The sequence below is a fragment of the Phasianus colchicus genome, chromosome 2 (genome assembly GCF_987193195.1).
Source record: "Phasianus colchicus chromosome 2, bPhaCol1.hap1.1, whole genome shotgun sequence".
NCBI classification, from domain to species: domain Eukaryota; kingdom Metazoa; phylum Chordata; class Aves; order Galliformes; family Phasianidae; genus Phasianus; species Phasianus colchicus.
This window is the reverse complement of record NC_143437.1, coordinates 84,862,340-84,888,814: the sequence shown is the minus strand read 5'-3', so window position 1 is coordinate 84,888,814 and position 26,475 is coordinate 84,862,340. Positions and strand designations below refer to the sequence as shown.

At 38.5% G+C, this 26,475-nt stretch overlaps 1 protein-coding gene across 1 annotated transcript in view; it reads right to left on the bottom strand.

Annotated features, from left to right (window-relative positions):
• Positions 1–12,125: 12,125 nt before the first annotated feature.
• LOC149919156 (protein eyes shut homolog) overlaps positions 12,126–26,475 on the bottom strand; it is a 70,557-nt gene continuing 56,207 nt past the window's right edge. Inside the window, exons 5-9 of the mRNA XM_090136149.1 lie at positions 25,933–26,192; positions 14,723–14,819; positions 13,652–13,759; positions 12,879–13,024; positions 12,126–12,154 (exon numbers count right to left, since the gene is read on the bottom strand). Of these exons, the coding sequence (XP_089992275.1) occupies positions 12,126–12,154; positions 12,879–13,024; positions 13,652–13,759; positions 14,723–14,819; positions 25,933–26,192 (640 nt within the window). The remainder of the gene's footprint in view (positions 12,155–12,878; positions 13,025–13,651; positions 13,760–14,722; positions 14,820–25,932; positions 26,193–26,475) is intronic.

Below are 26,475 nucleotides of genomic sequence, written 5' to 3'. Positions count from 1 at the left end.
CCTCTTGGCCACCTGGGCACACTGTTGGCTCATGTTCAGCCGAGCATCAACCAACACCCCCAGCTCCCTTTCCTCTTCACAATCATCCAGCCACTTGTCCCCAAGCCTACAACGTTGCATGGGGTTGTTGTGGCTAAAGTGCAGGACCTGGCACTTGGCCTTGTTGAACCACATCCTAGGCACCTCAGCCCAGTGATCCAGCTTATCTAGATCCTCTGAAGGGCCTCCCTACCCTCAGGCAGATCAACACTACCTCCCAACTTGGTGTCATCTGCAAATTTACTGAGGGTACACTCAATCCCCTCATTTAGGTCATCAATAAAGATATTAAACAATTAAACTGACTCCTGGGGGACACCACTTGAAACGGGTCACCAGCTGGACTTAACTCCATTAACCACTACCCGTGGGCACAGTCTTCTAGCCAGTTTCTTACCCAAAGAGGGGTATACCTGTCCAGGCTACGGGCAGCCAGTTTCCCCAGAAGAATCCTGTGAGAGACCATGTCAAAGGCTTTGCTGAAGTCTAGGTAGACCACATCAACAGCCTTTCCCTCATCTACCAGTCTGGCCACCCAGTCATAGAAGGAGATGAGGTTGCTCAAGCACAATTTGCCTTTCACGAACCCATGTTGGCTGGGCCTGATCCCCTGGATGCCACGCACATGCCGTGTGTTCTCACCCAAGATGATTTGCTCCATAACTTCCCCTGGTACCGAGGTCAGGCTGACAGGCCTGTAGTTCCCCAGTTCCTCCTTACAGCCCTTCTTGTGGATGGGAGTCACATTAGTGAGCCTCCAATCCTCTGGGACCTCTCCAGTTAACCAGGAGCACTGGTAGATGGCCGAGAGCGGCTCAGCAATCACCCCCACCAGCTCCCTCAGCACCCAAGGGTGTAGCCCGTCCGGTCCCATGGACTTGTGACAGTCCAGATGGAGGAGGAGCTCTCTAACTGTCTCCACCTGAATTGCTGGGAATATATTCTCAGTAGCATCCCAGACTTCCAGATCAGGGCGTAAAATGCCCAGAGGATAACTGGTCTGGCTATTAAAGGCAGATGTAAAGAAGGCATTGAGGACCTCAGCCTTCTCCTTGTCCTCAGTGGCCACATTCCCTGCTGCATCAAGTAAAGGATGAAAATTCTCCTTGGTTCTTCTTTTACCGTTGATATATTTATAAAAGGATTTTTTATTGTCTTTTACTGCAGTGGCCAATCTGAGTTCAAATATCAAAATGCAGAGGATCAAAGATATGCAGTGTGTCAAAGAAGCAGATGACTGCAACAAGAATTTGGGCATGGTTACATGGAAAATTAGCTGTAAACAAGCATGAACTTAATTTCTTCATTTTCAATATTATCATGATATTTAAGAATACTATCTGGTCAAATTCAACTTCCTCCAAAAAGTTGCAAAAAAAAGTCAGTAAAGAAGTTAGGCTGCTTTTATCGCTTTTAGATTGATGTTAAACACAAACTGAGACTCCATGCAGGCAAGAAGGTGGTACAGAAACTTGAAAACAGTGACAAGAAATAATTACTGATGAGAAAAATGTGTTAGAATACAGTTATGCTTTTAGTAGTATACTTAAGCAAGCATGTTTGATTCATTTAAATACTGTAGCACAATACCTTTACTATTTATGCCAAATGAGAATTTTGCAGTTTAGAAGTGTTTCAGAGTGACTGCAGGGAAATAAAACAGATCAAAGCCACATAATTGGCAAGACCCAAAGAGTTTCCCCACACACTTTTTTCATTAGAAACTAGGAACAAACAATAGAATGGCTAAGAAAGCCAGTAGATTTTTAGCAGGGAACTCTAGCCTATTTTACTTCAGTGAGAAAAATAGCTTTTATGAAGTCATCTACTTTTCTGAATCCTTTTGAGTTAAGACAGTTTGTTGGCAAAGTCAGCTTTAGAGAACCTAAAAAATCCATGATGTTATCACTGCTATGCTCTTCAGAAATACAAAGAAGCACCACATGAGGGTAACTGTTCTAACACAGAGTATGCTGTCTTTTGCTAAGTGAAACACTCCCTCAGCAGTCATTTGTTTTGCCATTTAACACTACGACTGATTGAAACATCCAATAATGATTTGTTTTTATCTAAATGGTTCCTGGTCATGACATTTTCTCAATACCTAGCAAAAGAAAGAAACAATATTATAAATCACTACTAAAACATTCTTATTTCACTTATTATTATTTAGAAATACAACAATAACTAAATATAGAAGATTTAGACATTAAATACATTTACAACTTATAGAAAGCTCAAAGAAATACTGCAAAATCACAGAAGAATAGACTGGCATTATAATGTTCCTCTGTGTTGTTAACACTAAAGCTGCTTAAAAGTTCCTTTTTCATTGTATCTGTAGCAGAGCAATTTGAGTGGAAATTGAGATTTCAATCCCCTGGGTCTTTGTAACTCTTATAGAATAGAAACTCCTTCAGGACATGCAAAGTAGTATGCTTGAATATATTCAAAGACCATTCCGAAGACAGACTTGCTGAAAAGTACAGTGGCTTCCCCAGCTAGCAGTAGCAAGTGTATTACCACACATCAAGTCTCTTAACAGTTGTATCAATGTTTTTTCAGATTTGTTTCAGGTATAACATGGGTATAATTTAGGCACAATTTTAGGTCTTGAAGCCCTTAGATAATTTGATCCCCTAATCATAGATTCATAGAATAGCTTGAGTTGGAAGGGACCATGAAGACTGTCCAGTTCCACCCTCCCCTGTCATGGGCTGGGTTACCACCCAGTAGATCAGGCTGCCCAGGGCTTGAACATGTCCTGGGATGGGGCATCCACAGCTTCTATGGGCAGCCTCACCAGCCTTCTATTCCAGCTCCTCACCATGCTCTGATTAACAAATTTCCTCCTAACATATAGTATAAATCTCCCCTGTTTTGCTCTAAAGATATTCCCCCTCGTCTTGTCATTACGAGACTATGTAAGAAGTCAGCCCCTCCCCTGCATTTAAGTTCCCTTCAAGTACTGGAAGGATGCAATGAGGTTTCACCAGTGCCTTTTCTTGCCTAAGCTAACCAAGCCCAGCTTTTTGAACCTTTCTTCAAAGGAGAGGCTCTCCATCCCTTTGATCATCTTTGTGGCCCTTCTCTGGACCCTCTTCAACAGCTCTCTATTTTTCCTGGAGACCCCAGGCCTTGACACAGTACTTCAGATGGGGCCTCACAAGGGCAGAGCAGAAGGGGACAACCACCTCCTTCACCCTGCTGGCCACCCCTTTTTTGAGGCTTTCTGGGCTGCAAGCACACATTACTGGCTCATGTCTAGCTTTTCATTCACCAGCCCCACAAATCCTTCTCCACAGGGCAGGTCCCAGTGAGTTCTAACAAGTTACTGTAACAGACAATCTCTTGGACATTTTTACTAGATGGTCCTATCCCAAAATTTTAAGCTCAAAAAATCTTGAGGGAAGAACTCTTCATCTGCTTTAGCATGAAACACAGATCTAATTGACTATGATAAGATAAATAAGAATTTTAATAACTTCAATCTTTTTATCTGGAAATTGTCTCTATTTTATTAAATTTTTCTGTTGCTTTAAATAGTATGTGTGTGTCCTAAGAAAGATGCATATAGTATATATAGTATCATGATCAAAAACACAAGCCTAGCCAGAGAATTTCAAAGCAGCACTTACATAATTAGGATGGAATGTTTAATAGTGATTCTGTTCTTGTGATAGTTTTCTGGAGGAACAGATTTTTAAAAATATTCTTAGTAGTGCTATGATTTCTTTGATAGTCCCTTTGTGGCAACAACATAAAAATAACAAAATCTATGCCAATATTCTAGTAGACAGAAATTACTAGCAGAAGAAAGGTTCAAAATTTTCAGCAATCACTCTCATCTATATATTTATGGAAAGTGGTGCTTTTAATCTTCAACTCCATCAGACCAACAGCTTACCTTCTATGAGCTAAGTCAGAATAGGAATATAGTAAAATTGGCTTCAAACTTCCATTTTACCAGTATCTCCAAAGTATTACCAACATATAAATACTAGACATATATTCTGCCTAGGAATTAACTGCCTTATCAGAAAGCCTGGACACAGACCAGAGGATTTTTCCATGCTAGATTTGACGTAGGCTACATTCACAGCTTGCTGGTATTAAAAACACCTTAGATATAGACAAGTAAAATTTGAGCTCCAACAAAGAAGTAAATTATGGAAGATGAGTTCAGGTCTCAGAGAAAGGTTTCATCACTATGGTTAAGCTAATCCAAATAACCTTGTGCTTGAGAACTACGGTTCACACATAGGCATTTACTTGCAAAAGCTGCCATGTACTAAGTTATTTCTGTATTAAACTAGAAGCATATCAGCTTCTAAATTTAAAGTATTCTACTTGGCAGCCTCAGCACAATCCATAACTCTGAGGCAACCAACCTTTCCACAAAATCCACATGGGAGACAAGTACCTAAGGACTTCAGAAACCCGTTAAAAGGGAAAGAACTACAAGCGTATGCCTAAGCAGTGTAATGCAGTAGAATGTTAGAGTTCCTAAGAAATATGTTCAAAGCAGTAGCTCTGGAAGGTCAAAAGCACTTTTATCTTGTTAGTATGGCATTATATCTGCCACATTTCTCAAGAGAATGAATTAGGCTGGGGCTGACACACCATGCTGATGCAGTTAAAATCTTTTTACGTTCAATATAGCTGCAAAATCTTGGTTTGTGATGTACAGTATGTTCACTGGTACTCATTACATGAGTTTAAGCAATCACCTTCCTTCATTTGCACTAAATAATTAAATAACTTTTTCCAAATCTTTCCAAAATTGCTAGCTTTGGAGCAAGAATGTTTCAGATAGACTGCATATATGGCACGTATTGGATTGGATATATACTGGTCATTTTGTTTTGGATTTTATTATTTTTTACTCAGTATAGAATCATAGAATGGCTTGGATTGGAAGGGACTCCAAGGATCATCAAGTTCCAATCCCACTGCCACAGGCAGGGCCATCAACCTCCATATCTAATACTAGTCCAGGATGCCCAGGGCCCCATCCAATCTGGCCTTGAACACCTCCAGGGACAGGGCATCCACAACCTCTCTGGGCAGCCTGTTCCAGCACTTCACTTCTCTCTTGGTAAAGAACTTCCTCCTGATACCCAACCTAAATCTTCCCTCCCTCAACTTAAAACCATTTTCCCTTGTTTTGCTGTTATCTACCCTTGTAAAGAGTTGACTCCCCTCCTATTTGTAGGCTTCTTTTTGGTACTGGAAGGCTGCAAGGAGGTCACCTCACAACCTTCACTTCTCCAGGCTGAACAAGTCCAGCTCCCTCAGTCTGTCAGTAGAAGTAATTAATATTTAACAGACAAGCTAGAGACACAGAGACAATGTAGGAGAGGATGAATCAGCATAATCCTACGTTATGCGCAAGAATCAGATCTGAGACTTTGTTCTAGTCAATATGGAGTGATATATGGAATTAGTGACCTCTGTGAAGGTGCAGGAAACTTGGATAAAAGTCTGAGTGAACCTGAGATTTTCTCCCAATCATTTGCTGCTTTGTGTGGTGAGTACAGTGAAAAATAGGTGTAAGTGACTGAATAAACCTTTATGATTATAACATGGTGCCTTCTACAAAGATGTGATTCATAAATAACACATTACTTTTCTTCAGCACTCACCAATAAGAGGCATAGTTTGTTCTGTTCCTCTTTTACTGACTTGTATTAATCCAGTAAGAGAAGCTGGATCTGTTTGAAGATGAATAGTAACTAACTACACAGCACATACATGAAATCACCTTAGAAATACTGTAATACACAGTCAAATTTTACAGTAATGAACATAAAGAACACTTCACTTTTAGATATTCCTTGCCAAAAGACAAGGATATTTTTTTTTCCCTAAAGGCATAGATCTGTAAGCCAAAAACAATTATACTTTACTAAATAAGGAGAGTGTACTGTCATCCAAGTTCCTAATCACCAGTTTCAATTTGTACACACAGTGAAAGTCATTGTTGCTGAACAGTCACTACAAATAGGCTGTAGAATCACATATTTTGAGCTTAATCTGTAAATGTGCTTGCAATTTCAAAGCAGTGATGTTACTGAACAGCTAAGAATTCTGTTCATAAGAAAGAAAAGTCTCTGTAGTACACACAAACTCTCTGGTCATTAAGTAGGTAAATTCAATAACTACCTACCTTTTTCTTTCTGAATGGCGTAGAAACTCAGCAAGTACAGCAGAGCTTGCCTCCTCTTTACCTTAGAAATCAAATGAACTTACAGCATGGACATTACAGCACTTCTCAGGAAAATCGTTAAGGTGAGTTTTCCCCTTCGAAATGGGAGTTTTCACTGGACCAACATCAATGTGAATACTCTAATTATTAAACTAAAAAACATATACCACTACCTCTACCCACTTCTGTCAGCATACATGTTAGATTTGTTCTCAGCACATCAATCACTTTTGGCTTCTTTAGATACTCAAGCTGTACCTTCCTTTGATGTCTCAGGGAGCACTCCATGAGATTCCTCCCCTCTGAGTCTTAAGTAGACGAGTCATTCTTTTAGCTGTGTGGTTGCTCTTCTTCGTCTGTATATCAATAGCAAGTAGTAAAGACAGAGCTCTCAAGACTCAGATGCAATCACTGCCTGTTAGTTGGCAGCAGAAAGCTGTAGAAGCAGCTGTGAAGGTCAGAAAGATAAACCAAACTTTTCTTTTTTTGTTAAGTCTGCATAAAAAGCAGAACAGAGTTTTCTTTGCCAGGCAGACAAAATAAACAGCAGGTTTTGAGGCTCAGGATAAAGAAAACTGGGCTTCAAACCCGGAATTATAGATAGAAGAAGATGAAGTAAAATTTAAGCCAAGGTTTTGACCTAATTTAACATAAAACTTAAGTATGTTCTTAGTTACTTTCAAATGTCAATTTGTACTGATGTCATAGTGAAAAAAAGACTATAGGGGGTATGTCTGACATTGAAAGACTAGCTATTTGAATTTAAGAAATAACTACTGTCCTCTGAAGAAATGATGACTGAACTTTCACAGCAATAAGTATTTTCATGGTACTTATGTCATTTTTAGGCAATTTTTTAAACACATGTCTAATAATTGGCTGTTTGAACTAAAATTTTGAATTCCTATACTTGTTTTATACACATCATGTTTTAACCTTTAAATCCCTGTTTTTTTGTTTTGGATTTGTGTATCAAGGTGTTGTATGGGGGAGCTGCAGGTGGAGCAGGGAAGAGGCTGAGACTGCTTTGTGCTTGATGCAGCTGGTTGTAGCCTGCTCATCAATGGACCCACCAATGAACACAGTTGCGAGTGATGCCTCTGTGAAAGTGCATTTAAGAAAGGGAAAAAGGCTGCACAGGCAGAGTGAGGAATGAGAGAAAAAATAGTGTAGGAAACAATCCTATGAAGAGCAAATTCAGAGAAAAAGGAGGGAAAAGAGTGGTCCAGGCAGCAGAGTAGAAATTTCTCAGTAGCCCATGTAGGAGCCCCCAGTACAGCAGTGAGGTTCCCCTCCAACCTTCAGAGAGAACTGTGGCAAACCAGAAATTCAGATTGCAGCCCATGGAGGAGTCCCACACATGTGGGAACCAAAGAAAACTGTGAGGAGTAGGGAACAGCAGGGAGGAGCTGTTAACAAATTACTGCACCTACAATTACTCTGTGTTGCTTGGAGAGGGGAAAATAAGAGCAATTGGGGAATGATGTTGAGCCAATGAAGAACTGTGGGGGGAGGGAAAAGTGATAGCTTAATTTCTTTACTTCTGACCATCCAAAAATCTTAATTGGCAATGATATCAGTTTTGCCTAAATTGAGTCTGTTTCACCTGTGATTATAACAGGTAAATGACCTCCCTGTCTATTTTTTGACCCATGAGCTTTTTCACCTTACAAGCAACCATTGACAACAACAACAAAAAGCCACCATAGTATTTGCAAGGTATCTTAGAATTATTTAGTTAACCTCAAGAAGAAAAAAAAAATCAACAGGAAGAACAGACTTACAAATTAGTATATCTGTCAACGAGTGCAGTGAGAATATCTGTTAAACCAAGAATCTTTCCAAATGAAGCAAAAAAACATTGTCTAAAACAATTTTCTAGTTAAAAAAACTTGTATTCTAATTAAATTCATTCTGCAGCAGACTTGGTGGCCCAGTCACTTACAGTTTATACTTCAACATAAAATCATTTTTTGCAAACATGAAAGAATATTTAATTTGAGGCATGTCTGTGTTTTCTGGATTGTACTTAGACATAACGTTGTTCAGAAGACAAAATTTTTTTAAAAAAAAGGATTAACACCTCAATCATGAAACAGTTTTTAAGTGTAAGTGATCATCATACATTATGCTTAGTTAGTTATTACTTTGTTATACTGCACAGTGAGGCACGAGCTATATTAATGTTTTAATTAGTTTTTTTTTTTTTTTAAATATACTCAGTGGAAAATGTATGTATTTTTTTCTTGACTTTTACATAATTGCATATCACTGCACATTCAGAATGCAACATTACATTAATTTGGATTAATGAGGATATAGTCACGCTAATTGATTCCAGTTCATTATTTCACTTTTAATTTTAATTCCACAATGAGTCACTTGAATTCTACTTGTTTGCATTGTACCTTTAGATTCTGTAACAAATGCTTAATCTGTCAAGCCAAAATTACATATATGATGTAGCTTCTGATTTTCATTTGATTTCCCTTTTAGCTATCAAAATTCTAAACATTCCTCAAAGTTTGTAACCACCAGAGAAGCTGGGTGATGGGCAAGAGGCTGGGAGAAGAAAAATAAGGCTGTTCACTCAAACAGACCAAAAGAGATATTCCATACCATACAGAATATCAAGCTCAATGGTAAAAATGAAGATAAATGAGGAGGAGAGGGTGCATTCATTTAGGAAGCCTTAAGAGTAGCTGGTTATCACCTGTTGATGGGAAGAGATTTATTTTCTTTGCTTCCATAGAAGTTTTTTTTCATCATACTCTGTCCTGACCCTGCTTAAAAGGGGAGTGAGAGAGCTTGGGCACCTGACCTGCATGGTTGAACAAGTCAGACAAAAAATCAGAGTGCAAGAGGCAAAAGGTAGATCAGATAGATCAGGTGGCCTGCGAAAATATGGAATTGCCATCCAATCTTGCTAGGGTAGGGTTAGGAAGCCAGAGTTAAATCTGGCAGGGAAATTTTATAGCAACAACAAGGGATTTGACAAGTACATTAAAAAAAAGAAATATTTTTTCACTGTAGTCCTTACATATTCAGAGCTACCAATATGATTGAAGAGGTGTATTTTTAGTTGAAAAGTTAATAGAAAATTTATTAGGATTTTTTTTTTTTTTTAACTTGTAGTAAAGCATTCCTTTAACTAAAAAATAATTTTGGAGGGCTATTTTCTAAGAAAGCACGATTTTCAAGTGTGAAATTCAATTGTTCATGTTTTATTTACAAATACAATTTTTTAAAAGATGACAATATTTTTGCTTGTGTTCCTGCTTCTATTTTGGCAAGAACCAGACCAATTGTACTTATCACTTTTTCAAACACCTTCAGTTGTCTTAAATCTGTTGGTAGCTCAATTATATTTGCCTCTTCCCATTCTTGGCTGCATAAATCATGAGTGTAAACTCCATCTGAATTTTTAAAGACCCTCCACTCTAATAGTGGAAGCCCACAAAGGAAAAAGTATTCAATTAGCATCTGGAAGAGAGTAGAATTCAACAGGTATGAATGAAGCACTTGCCATTCTCTCTTCAGTTACATATGTAGAACTTAATATCTATTTATGAGCCGTCTAAGCCTGCAATATAATCTGCAGAGGTTAAATAAAAATCATCACAAGAACTTGAAGACTGACTCAGTTGACACTAAAGGCACTCAGGGAACAATTAAGTTACCTAAAGTTGGCTTACTGTGCTGTATGGGAAGGCATCTGGGTTCCAATACTACAGCGTAAATCTTGTAGTTATTATTTAGAATCCACGGGAAATGAATGACTTTCTGGAGGGTCAGCTAGAGACAAAATAGAATGCACTGGGAGAAATGTAAAATAGCAGAAGAGATCCTTGTTTAGGCAAGATAACTTGATACCATGATCTGACAGCTGAACAGATTGCTCAAATCCTTTCATTGTACAATTCTTATTTTAAATTTACAAAATTACTGAGGAGTAGAAGTACACTTTTCTTTAAATTGACACATGGTCTTTGTTCATAGTGGCACTAAATGTATTTTTCTGCAGTATCTGTTTCAGTGTAATTAACAGGAATATTTCACAATCATATCACATTTCAGAAACTGTACTAACCATATTTTAAAAGGCATGTACTTCCTGTAGAAAACCAAAAAAAAAGATGTACAACATTGCTTTTCAGTATTTGCAATCTGATTTCATACTCAGGTGTTGTAAACTAGAATCATTCAATCATAGAAAATACTAAGTTGGAATAGACTCAGAATGATCATCAAGATATATTTCTGAGTAGGATTAAATATGATTTATGATTATTTTTGAGATCGAATCTGTTCCTTCTGGGTCTTAAATGATATCCTCTATTGCCACCCTTTCTTGTACTAACAATTCTTATTTATCCTATTTATTTATTTTTTGTAAATGTCATGTGTCCTGAATCATAAGGAATTAGATGGTCTGACTAATAAAATGATACAAACTTCATAACAACAACAACAACAAATCCATTAAGACAATACTATCTCCAATTGGAAGTGATATGGTTATACTGCCAAATGGGAAAAACAGAAAAGGGCCAGGTTAACATGTTTGACTAAGTATCATGTTAGGCAGAAATCCAATTTTCAATACTACTCTCCAGGAATTAATCATTTTTATTATTAGTAAACAATGTAGATGGCAATATTAGAAGCAAAAAAACCTCCAACATTAGTATGTTCTTAGAGCCTTAAACCACTCACTGATACTCATTCTACAGCACAACATATTCAAGTGGAATATTCTCAACACACTGACTCATATAATCTAATTTTACTGAAGTCTGGTTCACAATTCTGTGGAGCAATGCGTTGCTCTGAAAAGACCTTGCTTTGAAATCAAACTACTTTTCACTTGATGCTGGACCTTTAAACTTTCTTGTAGGTTATGTTTGCTTTCAAACAGAAACAGAAGATGCTGCACATACAGCTTTGCATCTTCATTTTAAACCCTTACTACCCCTCAGATTTCTGAAAGCAACTGATTCTCCAGAGACTTTGTATTGGATGAATTATTCTTAGAGACATGTCTGAAGGGTACATTCTGAAGTGGATGTCCAATATGTTGCATTTTAAAGGTGAAAAAAATCACTCACTGCAATTAACTGTTGAAAAATCTATCACTAATTTTTAAGTAATGATTCAGTGTTTATTTATAGTCATCCAGATTATCACGGCACCATTATTAAGAAATAAATAACACTAAATAATAATAACAGCTGCCCTTATAAATATAAGGAAGAGTAAAGAATTTTTAGCAACAGATAACTTCTTGTATGAGAAAACAACTACTACAGCCAATTAAACAAACAAACAAAAAAAACACAAAATAGTAAAAATAAAGAAAAAAAACACTTGCTATCCTTGTAGGTTAAGTGAGCAAGGAAAATGAACTCATATCAAACTTCTAAAGTCATAACATACTTGCAGATGCCTTGTTCCTTTTCAAATCAGAAGTCTGTCAATACAGATATCTTGCCTTTTGTAAATAATTAAAGGTGATAATTTTAAAGTCTAGTAGTTACAATTTTTAATGTGCAGCATCACTACATTACTGCACCACTAATGAACCAAATTTCTATGATACTCAAGAAGTACTATTTAGAACACAGCCCTTTCTGAAAATACTGTTCTGAGAAAAAAAATGCTTTTACTTTTAGGGAAGGGAGTTATATGGATTTTCCTAAATTTTGCTGACACGTCAAGAAAAAACTGAAGAATACAGCATGTGTGAGATATAAATTAAAGTTTATGACAAAGGGAAGGTTATACAACCATATGTATTTTCCCTGAACTATTTTATCTGTTCTGCAGAGAAGATGCATTCCTCTTAGCCCTTGAGATGCCTAGAGAATCATTTTTAATCTTATGAACTTATGTTATATTCATCACAGGCTGAAATGAGTACAAAAAATCATTTTATGCAGAACGTATGCATAAATCTTGCAATTTCAGGCAGGCAACTATAAATACTTCTGCAAGAACATTTATGTGACCTCAAGTATATTCAGATTGCTTAAGCTGGATATATCAAAACATTGAGTATGAACTATTCTGCTACATGCAGAAATATGAATTACATGCAGAGCATTAAAGTAAATGTCAGCATCAATTTAGAATATGTAATATTATACTAATTTAGTATATCTGTACCCCTCAAAATTTTTTGCATTAGTTCTGTAAAAATGTAATGATTAACAGAAACACTGTCAAGTCCAACATGTTGCCAAAGTCAAAATATTCCTACGGTTATCTGCAAACACAGATGATGAGGTAGAATTTACTGTGCTTGTAAAAATTACTTTGTATGTGCAACAATTCTCTATTTCTTGGCTAACTTCAGAAAACAGCAATTTTCTCTGCGCTATTCAGTCTCTAAGTGTGTTTCAGCTTAATGTGCAGGTGATTAAAGAAGACATAAGTCAACCCTAAAGGTACGTAACATCTTGAGCTCCTTAACAAGATCAAAGTTCTATTTGAATTAATATTGACTTATCCTCCAAAAAGCAATTGATCCCATGTCCTTTTTCTTCATTTAGTTGAGGCCATCACTATAAAATAAAAAATGTTTAAAACCCGAGAAAAAGCCTTCTCCATTGTGGTAGGGAACGAAATATACCTGTGAATCCAGGAGAACAGAAACACTGATAGCCTCCAAGCCTGTTAATGCAGCTTCCTCCATTCAAGCAAGGCAGAGTTTCACACTCATTTACGTCTATCTCACATAGAGACCCATAGTATCCATGTGTACAATTACAGAGGAATCTTTAGAAAAGAGAAAATCTGGTCACTCAACAGAAGCAAATAACACAATCTATCCTAATATTCTGAAGCTGTATGTTCTTGATGTCAAGCTCTCATCCCTAATCACCATTCATATTAAAATAACAGGCTCTTCCCATTTGCATGTTTCTAAAGCAAGAACAGATATTCAGTGCCTTTTTCAGGTTAGTAGGAAAATATTGAACAATAATTTTAGCTGGACCTACACAAAATGACATAAAGGCTGATATCTTGACACAAGTCTCTGAGAAACTGTAGCACTGTGGATAAATACACAAGACACAGTATTTCTCTCCTAATTGCACTTAACTTTACTAGTAAGCAGTTAACTTAGAAAATGTCATTGCTGGACACTCTCTTTTCAGAGAGATACAGCTATCTAACTGAAGATCAATTATCCTATTTCATTTATTTCAAATTTAAAAGAAAAAAAAATCAGATCACATCAGAAACAAAAAGCTGAATCAGCAGAATTTGCCTACTTTTTTTTTAATAGAGTATCCTGGTTACATGCCAAAGGTCTCATCTTAACCTTAACACAGTGAAGTAGACTTAATAGATAAAGAAATATTTGATATTCTTTTTGGTCATTTATCTGTAGTAACTAACCTGTTTATGAGGTCCAGACAAGTCCCACTGTTTTTGCAGGGACTTGATAAGCATTCATTAATCTCCACTTCACACAGTGTCCCAGTGAAGCCATGCTGACAGGAGCACCTAGCAAAAAGGATGTCATTGTTTTACTTTTCAGTTTACAATAGAAAGATTCCTGAAAAACACGTGGCATATTTTGAGAGCTATGAATCAGTTCCAAAATAATGTATTTTTTTCTGAACATAAGAAAATACTTTATATAATCAAACTTTGTAAGTACAGTAAACTTCAGCGTTGGAAATATTTTTTATCATTATTAGTTGAGGACCACAGATTCTGTGCTGATCCAGCTGTGAAGGGACTTGGGGCTGGCCTTGACTTGAAGTGGTTTTTACTTATTTTGAGAACGACCCAGGGACCAGCTTACTGCTGCCTCTCCTATTTTAGCTTCAGCTCTGGAATTAGCACCTATGGTGAGAGTATAACTCACTTGGACACTCATGATGTTACAAACAGTAACCCCCTGTGTGCTGGGGGAGCTGATAAACAGCACAAAAGAAATAAATCATGATAAAGAAACATACAAAAATAGCTTCGATCAGGTATAAGACTGAAGATCACAAAACTACCCTCTGGCAAAGACTTTCAAATACCACTGATTTGCAAAAATGCTGCCAGTTCTTGAATAAGTCTGATACCCCTGGTCTCAGAATCCAGACAGACTTTGTGAGAAAGACCATAACAAGCACATGGGCTATATAACTATGTTGTTATGAAGCTGTTTTATATTAATTTGGACTAGGAATATTAGTTTTATTGTAACTCAATTAGTAATAGCTGTATCTACACATGATTAGATTGTTAAGATTTTAATTAGCCTAACAATAAATTCTTGAGCTCACATGTACAATGCATTCCTTTTTGACCACAAGAATATTTTAAGTGTAATACAACATGTAATGTGTCAAACGCATCATGAAGAAAAGATGTATTACATAACTGAAGGCCAGCAAACATAATACAAGCAAAGGACCGAAATATTCATGTATCATACTAGGTATCTGTTGCTCAAGTAATTTTCCTCACCTGTAACTGTTAACGCCATCCACACAGAGACCTTCATTCTGGCATGGATGGGAGATGCACTCATCACTGTTAACTTCACAGTAAGTACCTTCATATCCTGAAACACAGATTATATGAACTATGTTACTGAGTTCCACCAGATGATTTGAAAATAAGGGTCACAGATCCTCTTGTAAGTTGGGTTATCTGAGATCAAGACCAATTTTGAAAATGCAAGTGCTTGAGAAACCTCAGACAGCACAGAAGCTATTAGAAAAATTGCTGAGAAAAACATTAAGTCCCCTTGTTGGGTTGCAGCTATGTATCTTGTTCTGTATACTGACTTTAGCTTTCAGACCCTTAGACCATCTCCTTGGCTTCACCTCAGACCTGCTCCACTGCTGTAGGTTTCACTGGTGATCTGGCATGCCAGGCTAACCATACAGATGGTTATCAGTCCTGCCCTTCTCACCTCATTCACGTCATCAAGATGGGATCCTTGATGGTGAGGTTCCTGCTCTGGCATGCTTGATAAGAATCTCAGTTCACCTTTGCTTTCAGAGCAGCCCAATCTCCCTGCTCTCTCATTCTAAAATCAGCTGCAGTAAGTGGACTCTATCCAAAACAAATTTTTCTCCAAATATTTTTATTCAGAACCTTCAACAAGTTTATTTCCAGAGACTACAGAAGTTTTATCATACTTCTATGAGCAAGAAAGTTCAGATTTGTATGGAGCATCTGGATACTGTGAAATGTAACTGAAAAGGCTTTCTTGGGGTGTGTAGAACAGTATCAGAAATGAAAACCTAATAGAAATCCAGAGCACAATGAAAGTTTAGAGAGACTAAACTTATCTAAGGCAGTCAGAAAAAGAAAAAAATTAATGGTTTTAGGATTTAGATGAAGAAAATATGTGACTCATTATGATTGTATATGGAATAACCTCTTAAACTTTTGAGATGCTATGTAATGGAGGAGCATGCATCTCCTGTTTAAAATACCACAATTGTCACTGAAATACAGAAAAAGGAAATTGGAGGGCATTCATCAATCTGCTTGCTCATGACACATCCACTTCATTATGGATATTTTATAGGCTTTTGGGGGTAAATAATACTGAAATGAAAATATAAAACACCATTTAGACGAATACTTGAGTGCTACTGCACATGCTATTCCAGTTCACAGCAAAATATAACCACCTTGAAAGACATAAGTGAAATAAACACAGAGAAGGCATGGTTTTTTATCGTATTTGTACTGGAGAAAAATATTAGCTTCATTACAGAATTTAACCATCAATTTACCACATTACGATATAAAAGCTGTGTGTTTAAGCTAATATTGAATCTTGCCTTTTTAACTCTAATTAACTTATATCTTTAAAAATATATATATATCTTTAAAAAGAATTTTTTCTTAATCATATATGCTGAAGCTAAAAAGACACTGAATTATTTAGATAAAAATTTGATCTACAACTTAAAAAAGCAACCTTTGAACTTATGCAGAAACTCAAAGTTAACCTTGATGGCAAATTTTACAGAACATTTCAGCAAAAACCTTTTGCCTTCAACTTAAAGTATTTAGCAGAACGTTTAAATCTACTTAAAAGGACATACAAGTATTATCAGTGCTATTTATTTCTATTTTACATGATTTTTTCACGTCTAGTATAAATTAAGTCTGCCAAAAGGATGTGTCAATCAAAGCACAGGTAATTAGCCAGTTTCACAGAGAAACTTATGGAAATAAATAGCACAGTACATTGCTTGTAGAAACAAGATGAATCAAACCACAAAATATATACCATTATATTAAGATCAAAATATATGTAGTGTTTATTTAATGTTTTTTGGGCAACAACCAATCATAACACTTTTAAATCCAAAGGAATATTCAAAATGATCATTAGGCTTAAGAAAATATCTGCAAATACCTTGGTAGTTTATTTGCATTAAGACTATGAGAGACCTCCTGGGCCTAACCTCCATGGACATGCAGTTCTTGTATTTTACACAGTAGTCAAATTTCATTTAAAGGGCATTGCAACACATTAATATATTTTCTGTATGTTACAAATACTGTATATGTATGCCCATGATCTTCTGGGGTATTTAAACTAAGATTAATGTATAGATGCAATTTTTCTGTAATGCACAGGTTTTCAGTTTATTTCACTTGGGGGAAAAACAGATGTTTGAGATTTAAAATGACTTAAAATATTTAAAATGTCAAATATAATACTGAACCTAATATTTTTATTTGTAAAGCAATTTGAATATCTAAGTAGGCATTCACTTTGTGTAGCCAACAAAATAATACTTAACTGGTAGTTTATATGGGAAATATACTTTATTAATTTGAATTACAAAAAAAGTCATTCTTATTTTAAGGAAACTATTTTGTAAAGCAGTACATTACTTAAAAGCCTGAAAATATGCATGTTTCTGTAATGTATTGTTACAGTAACGATATTTAGTACTACATTTAAGAAAGTAATATGCACATTTAGATGCAGCTACTTTCTGCCTTTGCTAGTGCAAATCAGTCAAACTAAGATCTAGACTGTAAATCAATACCACATGCAAATGATTTGTTGCAGCTCTCCAGCCATATACTTTAAAAGGTAGCTACTGCAGATTTCAAACCTGAGTGACATATTAAAAATGCAATTTTTGACCTTAACGGTTTTTTTAATGTGCAAAAACTAAAAGCTTTCTGAACTCAGTTCAAATTACTCTGAACTTCTAAATGAGAAGGAATATCTAATCAATAGAGAAGAGCAAATGGCACACACTGCCACTTTTGAAAACAGAATTCCATTTATCCATTAGCCAATCCATGGGTAGCTGCTCAAAATCTCCAATACTGAGTTTAATAAATTACCCTAATAAGGATGGATAATCAAGTTGGTTTTTTTAGAGCCGACTAGTCATAAAGACTAGTCAAATGTTACTGTGTGAGAATCCTTCTTTGTTTTTTGGCTCAAAGCTTGCTTCCTGAGGTATTTCTTGTGATAAGACTCCGATTGATTTGTTGAGGAGGCAAGTGATGGGTGCTACCGCGTGATAATCGACATCACTTTGTGGACATTTGAAAGCACCTTCCTCCAGAGTTGCTTGCCTCTGGAAGAGAGTGCTCAGGAGTGTTTACTGGCAGAAGAGCAGGCCTGTGACTAAATAGTTCCAGCGTGGTATGGGAAAATTGGGCAATGATACCATCACGTCCTGTGAAAAACAGGATGCAGATGGGCATCCCTGCTCCCTCTTATCTGCTGGCAAGGCCCAGAAGATGGGAACAAGGGAGTTTCTGCTGAGATCCCAGAGCCAGAAGCTACTACTCCAAGGAGAGCTGACTCAACCACTTTGGATTTAAGCTGTCACTCCAAAGACAGCTGACTCAACCACTTGGAAAGCACTGAAAAGGGGCCATCATCGCCATGATTACCATCGCTGCCATCGTCGTTCAACAGAACAACAGTGCCCGATGACCCACTACTAGTGAAGATGAATGACTGAATTACGAACCACACTGGATCCATGGTGGTGACTATCTCCCTCTTGCTTCCTATAAAGACTCCTTTCTTCTTCTTTCCTATCTTTTCCATTGCCCTCCTTCCCTTCCCCATTACCCTAATTCATAATAGCGTCCGTCCTTCCCTTCCCCATCTCTGTAATTAACATCTGTAATAAACTGGTTGAACCAACATTTGAACTGTTGTTTCTTAATCTCATGCCAGGTACACATATATTAAAAGAACCTCCTCTCCCTAGGAGCAAAACCTACTGTAAATCTGAAAATTTGAGAAATGAGTAAGAGACAGACAGAATCTCATTGGTATTACAAAAGTTTCAAGTAGGATCTTTCTTATAAAGTCGTTATTCACTTTAAGGAAAACAAAATAAGATATAGGGATACAATACTTAATTTTAGATTCACTTATTTATCACTGAAGGGAAAAACCTTTAATTATTTTCGAGGAATTGAAATATGATAGCTGCTCCAAAAATAATATCTCCTACTGGCCATACTGTCAGAGGTAGATGGTGGTGATATGGCCGTAGAGGCTGAACCTTCCTGCCAAAATTCAGTTACATTTTGTTGCTGCATAACAGGTGGCAGCAGTGAGGCAGTTTGACAAAGTGGAATCTGACACAGAAGTGCCTATGAAGCAAAGGTCTGCCAGTGAATTCCTTCGTGCAGAAAAAAAAATGTACCCATTCACGTTCATTTGTGTATTGCTGAATGTTTATTGAGACCAAAAAGAGAATGTGAGCACAGTGAGGTGGTAGGTGGTACACTTCAGCAATGACACCACCATAACAGCTGTAAAACAATAGGTCACCTTTGCTTATGCAGATTTTTTACAAGCATGGAATGAAGGCTCTTCTTCATTGCTGGCAAAAATGTATAAGTATCATGGTGACTATGTTGAAAAACAGTTTTCTAGCTGATAATTTGCTCTATCAAATAGTGTTATTGTACTCTTTATATGTTTTCTAGTTTCAATGGAAATAAATAGTATGCCTTACTTTCAGAGGAATCTCAGATTACATCTCAGAAGTAACTGTTCAAGAAACAGCAATTTCTGGGCTTTTAGAAATACGAAGATGAAACAAGGACTTTTCAATTGGTTATGTATAAACATTTAATAGTCCAGCAGCGTGAAAGTGACTTAGTAATGTAAACATATCCATGTTCTGTGGAGAATATTGCAAAATCAGCTTTTCTAACCTTTAAGCCTTAATTTTTTCATTCTCAAGAATCAAAATACTAAGAGGTAATGGCTGTGACAACATTCTCAAAATTGTTTGCAAAATCTGTGCAGTCAGAATGATATATTAATATCCAGAATCCTCTGGTGATTTTGATATAAGTATCAATGGATGAAGTAGAAAAAAGCTGCTATTTAAGCTGGAATAGATCCATTTGTTTCTTCTGCTTCTCTGAAACACTGGAAATAGATGCTACATGTCTCAATTTTGAATGATCTGCAATGCAGAGTGTAGATACACATCTGTTGTTATTGTAATAATAAAAATACTTGCACTTTTTCATTTCAGAGAAATACCACAAAATTTACCTTTCCAGGCAACAAAGAGGACTTATGGGATTCTTTATAAGCTCTATACATCTGCAGAGCATTGTGGTCTTTATTTGTAAGGTATCTATTAAACAAGGTCTGCAAGCAGTGGAGATATCACAATAAACTAATGCATATCTATGAAGTCTTCACATTTTTAGACACAGTGCTTCATACTATATCAAAATACATATTGTTGAACTCTTGAGTATTACATCAGGTAATTCTCTTCAGTAGCCTGCTTCACTGTTAGCTGAATCACTGTTTGTTGCCTGTGCTTGTTGTGGTTTAAAATCAATATGTAACTAAGCTCCATCACCTCACTCTCATTCCTTCTCCTTATCATAACAGGAGAAAATACTATGAAAAAACTTCACATGTTGAGATAAGGACTGGAAGATCACTCACCAGTTACTATCATGGGAAAAACAGACTTGGCATAAGGGAGGTTCGTGTAATTTTTTGCCTATTGCTATTATGGAGGATAACTTTCTGATGCAGCTGGTGAGAGAGCCTACGAGAGGAGCTGCCCTGCTAGACCTGCTGTTCACAAACAGAGAAGGTCTGGTGGAAGACGTGGAGGTTGGAGGCTGTCTTGGACAGAGTGACCATGAGATGGTGGAGTTCTCGATTCTTGGTGGAGCCAGGAGGAAGAACAGCAAAACTGTTACCTTGGACTTCCGGAGGGCGGACTTTGAATTGTTTAGAAGACTAGTAGGGGGAGTCCCCTGGGATTCAGTCGTAGAGGGTAAAGGGGTCCAAGACAACTGGTTGCTCTTCAAGAAGGTAGTCTTACAGGCGCAGGAGCGGGCTGTCCCCCTGAGCTGCAAAATGAGCCGGCGGGGAAGGAGACCAGCGTGGATGAATAGGGAACTATTCTTGAGGCTCCGGGAGAAAAAGAGAATCTACCTCCTGTGGAAGAAGGGACGGGCAACTCAGAAAGAGTACAGAGAAGTTGTTAAGATGTGCAGGGAGAAAATCAGAAAGGCGAAAGCCCAGCTTGAACTCAGCCTGGCCGCTGGGATAAAAGGAAACAAGAAATCCTTTTACAAATATATCAACAGTAAGAGGAGGACTAAGGAGAATCTCCATTTCTTACTGGATGAGGCTGGGAATGTGACTACTGATGATAAGGAAAAGGCAGAGGTCCTGAATGCCTTCTTTACATCTATCTTTAAAGGTCAGACCAGTCATCCTCAGGGTACTCCACTTTTTGAGCTGGTAGTCTCGGCTGGGGAGCAGACTAAACCACCCACGATTCAAAAGGAAACAGTCAGAGACCTGCTACTCCAACTGGACTGTCACAAGTCCATGGGGCCAGATGAGATTCACCCGAGAGTGCTGAAGGAGCTGGCAGAGGTGATAGCTGAGCCGCTTTCCATCATCTATCAGCGCTCCTTGTTGACGGGTGAAGTACCAGAAGACTGGAGGCTTGCCAATGTGACTCCCATCTACAAGAAGGGCTGTAAGGAGGACCCGGGGAACTACAGGCCTGTTAGCCTGACCTCGGTGCCAGGGAAGGTTATGGAGCAGATTGTCTTGAGGGAGATCACGCGGCAAGTGCAGGACAACCGGGGGATCAGGCCTAGCCAGCATGGGTTCACGAAGGGTAGGTCCTGCTTGACCAACCTGATCTCCTTCTATGATCTAGTGACTCGCCTGGTGGATGAGGGAAAGGCTGTTGATGTAGTCTACCTAGACTTCAGCAAGGCCTTTGACACTGTCTCCCACAGTATTCTCCTGCAGATGCTGGCAGTCCGTGGCTTGGACAGGTACACTCTTGGCTGGGTAAGGAACTGGCTGAAGGGCCAGGCCCAGAGAGTGGTGGTCAATGGAGCTAAATCCAGCTGGCAACCGGTCACGAGTGGTGTTCCCCAGCGGTCGGTGCTGGGGCCTGTCCTCTTCAATATCTTTATTGATGACCTGGATGAGGGCATTGAGTGCACCCTCAGTAAGTTTGCAGATGACACCAAGATTGCTGGAAGTGTTGATCTGCCTGGGGGTAGCGAGGCCCTACAGAGGGATCTGGACAGGCTGGATAGCTGGGCTGAAGCCAATGGGATGAGGTTTAATAAGACCAAATGCCGGGTCCCTCACTTTGGCCACAGCAACCCCAAGCAACGCTACAGGCTTGGGGCGGAGTGGCTAGAAGACTGTGTAGAGGAAATGGACCTGGGGGTGTTGGTTGACGCTCGGCTAAACATGAGCCAGCAGTGTGCCTGGGTGGCCAAGAAGGCCAATGGCATCCTGGCTTGTATCAGAAGTAGTGTGACCAGCAGGAGTAGGGAAGTAATTGTTCCCCTGTACTCAGCTCTGGTGAGGCCGCACCTTGAGTACTGTGTCCAGTTCTGGGCCCCTCACTGCAAGAAAGACGTTGAAGTCCTGGAGCATGTTCAAAGAAGGGCAACAAAGCTGGTGAGGGGTCTGGAGCACAGGCCTTATGAGGAGCGGCTGAGGGAGCTGGGATTGTTCAGTCTGGAGAAGAGGAGGCTCAGGGGAGACCTTATTGCTCTCTATAGCTACCTGAAGGGAAGTTGTAGCGAGCTGGGGGTCGGCCTCTTCTCCCGTATAACTGGTGATAGGACTAGAGGGAATGGTTTCAAGTTGTGCCAGGGAAGATTCAGGCTGGATATTAGGAAATACTACTTCTCTGAAAGGGTGGTCAGGCACTGGAATGGGCTGCCCAGGGAGGTGGTGGAATCCCCTTCCCTGGAGGTGTTCAAGGAACGTTTGGATGTTGTGTTGAGGGATATGGTTTAGCGAGAACCATTGGTGATAGGTGGATGGTTGGACTGGATGATCTTGTAGGTCTTTTCCAACCTTAGTGATACTGTGATTCTGTGTGATTCTGTGATCAGACTAGAGAAGTGAGAAGCAAAAGCAAAATTATGACACCTTTCCCCTCACCTTCTTCTACTGTCTCCTTTCAGCAGTGCAAGAAAATGGGGGCTGCAGTCAGTCACAGAATCACAGAATTGCAAGGGTTGGAAGGAATCTCAAGAGATCATCAAATTCAATGCCCCTGCTAAAGCAGATACTTACAATAGATTGCACAGGTAGGCATCCAGACATGTTTTGAGTATCTTTATAGAAGAAGACTTCACCACCACCTCTCTGGACAACCTGTTACAGTGCTCTATCACCCTTACCGTAAAGAAATTCTTCTGCATGTTATTACAGAACTTCCTGTATTCAAGTTTTATGCATTGCTCCTTCTCCTGTCACTACACACCACTGAGAAGAGCCTGGCCTCATCTACATCCTGGCCTCCCATCTCCCTTTAGATATTTATAAACGTTAATCAAATCCCTCTTCAGTCTTCTTTTCCCCAGGCTGAACAGACCCAGGTTACTCAGCCTTCCCTCACAAGGGAGAGATCCTCTATCATCTTTGACAATAATACTTCATTTCTGCTGCTCCTTCGTGGTCACTCTTTGCTCCTGTTCCATGTGGGGTCCCTCTCATGTGCTGCTGTCTTTCTCCAGCTGATCCCACATGGGCTTTCCACGGGCTGCAGCTCTTCAAGCGCTGTTCCAACATATTTCTGTACCACAGGGCCCATCCTTCCACTGATCCCTATCGGCAGCAGCTCTCCCAGACAACCTGGTCCACCATGGACTCCTCTCCATGGGCTGCAGCTCTAGCCCAGGGATGCTCCTGCAGGGGCTCTGCATGGGCTGCAGCTTTCTCCACATCACATCCACTGCTGCACTGTGGGCTCCTCCATGGCTACATGGGGGAGATCCGCTCTGTGTGGTGCCCATGGGCTGCAGGGGTCAGTATGCTCCACCATGGGCCTTTTCTGGGCTGCAGGATGCTTCTGCTCTGCTTCTGGAGTACCTTCTGCCCTTCTCCTGCACTGCACTGACCTTTGTGGCTGCAGGGCTTTTCCTCTCATAGCCTCTCAGTCTCCCACCTGCAGTTGTGCAGCACTGTGTCGCTGTCCTAAACCTGCTCTCTCAGAGGCACCCTCAGCATTGCTCAGGTCTCTGCTCTGGCAGTGGTGGGTCCCTTTTGAGCAGCTGGAGCTGGCTCTCACCTTATGTGTGGCTGCTGCTGTGGTCTTCTCAGAGGCCACCCTTGCAACACTCTGCTACCAAAACCTTCCCACAGGTGCCTAATACAGTGCACATCTACAAAATTTACAAAATTGTGCAGGTAGTTGACACAAGTATTGAATATCTTTTTTTTTTTTTATTCTAGGTAAACAAACAAACAAACAAACAAACAAAAACAAACAAACAAAAAAAACCTTCCTTGCTCATTTACATCATGTCATATGCTGCTATATTTTGCAACTCTTGATAAAACAGAATCAAACTATGTAATTGACTGGATAATTAGCCACATATCATGCAAGTCTTTTAATCAGAATGTCATTGGTACTAAGTCAGGTATCTTGAAATATTCCAGCAATGTCAGTTGTGATTACCCTTTGTAATCAGATCTGTAATTCTGGCAGGCTTATCAGGAAAGAAAGGGATATGGGGAAAAAAAAAAAAAAAAAAAAAAAGGAGAGGAAGACACCTGAGAAAATACATTACCATAAAATGCCTTCAATTAGATTTTTATATTTCACTGTCTCTCCTGTTTTGAAACTCCTTAATAAGTGACTGCATTTCTTCGAGCACTATTAACTCTTCATAAATTTTGCCTTTTAGCCCTTTTCAATGCTGAGATTTTTTTAGTTTTCCAAGATTTGTTACTTAAGAATTTTACTGGTTCAGATCTCTCCAGCTAGCTCCCTGAAGATTTCTGAAGATTCCTAGCTAAAAGTTTCAAGCATCCTTTAATCCATCAAGATTCCTTTAAAGTTCCATAAGAATATTGGCTGCAAGGTTTTTGTATTCTTGAGAAACTGCAAGTATGTTTAGAGGAAAAGATTCGAACTACATGACTCCTTACGGATCCTTCTTGAAAAAGGCTTCAGGATCAATATACTGTATTGAAAGCTGTTTTTTTCTTGTTTTCATAGTGTTCAGTGTTATACTTTCATTCAATAAGCAACTCACACACCTTCTCAGAGACTTTTTTCAACTCTGTAACTTATGGTAATCTTAATAGTAAAAAAAACATGTTGTAGATATAACATATTATCCTTGCATTTTTGCAATTCAGTAAGCAATAAGATGAGTGATAATACTGCGATCAAATATTGTATTTGCTATCTTTGGCTTCTAGGACTCACCTATAACCTATTTTTTGTTTTTTTTTTATACACACTGACTTCAATATCCTACTTAAATTCCAAATTCATTAATTCCATACTTACTATTCTTCCTACTGCAGTTTTAATTAAAGTATTCTTTAATTCCCATACTGAATTTTATAGAGATGTTTAGTACAGCTAAACTGTTCCACCTTAGAATTTCTTGTACACTGCAGGAGAGATTGTAGCTTTTAAGCCATGGGCCAGGAAAACTTTAAGTACTTGTTGTGCATGAAGACAGAGAGCAATCTACATTTTCAGTCAGTCAAGGGAAGATTATTCCTCTAATGGGCCAGACCTTCCAGACATCTCAGCAGGAAGAGGAACCAATTCCAACTTCATCCAATTTTTGCACATCTTTTAGAGATGTTGTGCACAGTTAAACTGTTCCTCTGTTCTGCATTAGAATTTTTCGTACACTGCAGGAGAGATTGTGATTTTTAAGCCATGGGCCAGGAAAGCTTTAAGTATCCACTGTGATTTTGGCTGTTGTGTATGAAGACAGAGAGCAACCTACATTTTCAGTCATTCAAGGAAAGATTATTCCCCTGATGGGCCAGGTCTTCCAGACTTCTCAGCAGGAAGAACCAATTCCAACTTGGTCCATCTTTTGTACTGTTTCTGCCTGCCTGTTTTGTTAATTTGGTCTATCAGCTCTGCCAGTCAAATTCATTTCTATCTCTATCTTTTAGTAACAATTGATTCAAAAATGGTAATTCTGAATGCTGGTGTATGAAGAACCATAGATTTAGTAAGTATTGTAATACAAGAAATTAATATTAGGCAAATTGACCACTATTTTACTTGCTGTAATTCATGCAAGGTTTTATGTGCTTTGAAAGGTATACATTTTCAATGGAAATAATAAGTTCAATATGTATTTGCAAATATTCTGCATTGCAGACAATAAAGAATGTTAACTACACCAGCTCTTACCTGTTTTGCAAATGCACATGGGATTTCCATCAGCTTGTGCCAGGCAAGTTGAGTTGTTTATGCATGGATTGTAAGGCAGTTCACAGGGACTGAAGCGCTGATGGCAAAAGTCACCAGTATAAAATGGAGGACAAATGCATACAAACTGTCCCTGCTTAACAGATTCATAACAGGTAGCTCCATTCAAGCATGGTTCAGAATCACATTCGTTTATGTCTTCACTGCAGTCTGGACCTGTCCACCCTGCTGTACACAAGCATCTGAAAACAAAACAAAAACAGGCAACACATTAGACAAAGGAAAACCCACAATTTATCCCAATTGATTCCAGATATTTATATAAAAATAATCAAGAATCCACTGTGAATAGCTGTTTTACTATCAGCTTGCACTACGAGAAAAAGTTATATTGAGGTTCTTCTCCCACAGTTCATTTATGTGAAGACAAAATGAGTTATTCTGAGTCACTAGATTTATCCACTTGAAATTATATCCAGTTTGTTTATGCTGACAGAATCACCTGTGAATCTTTTCTAAGCTGTT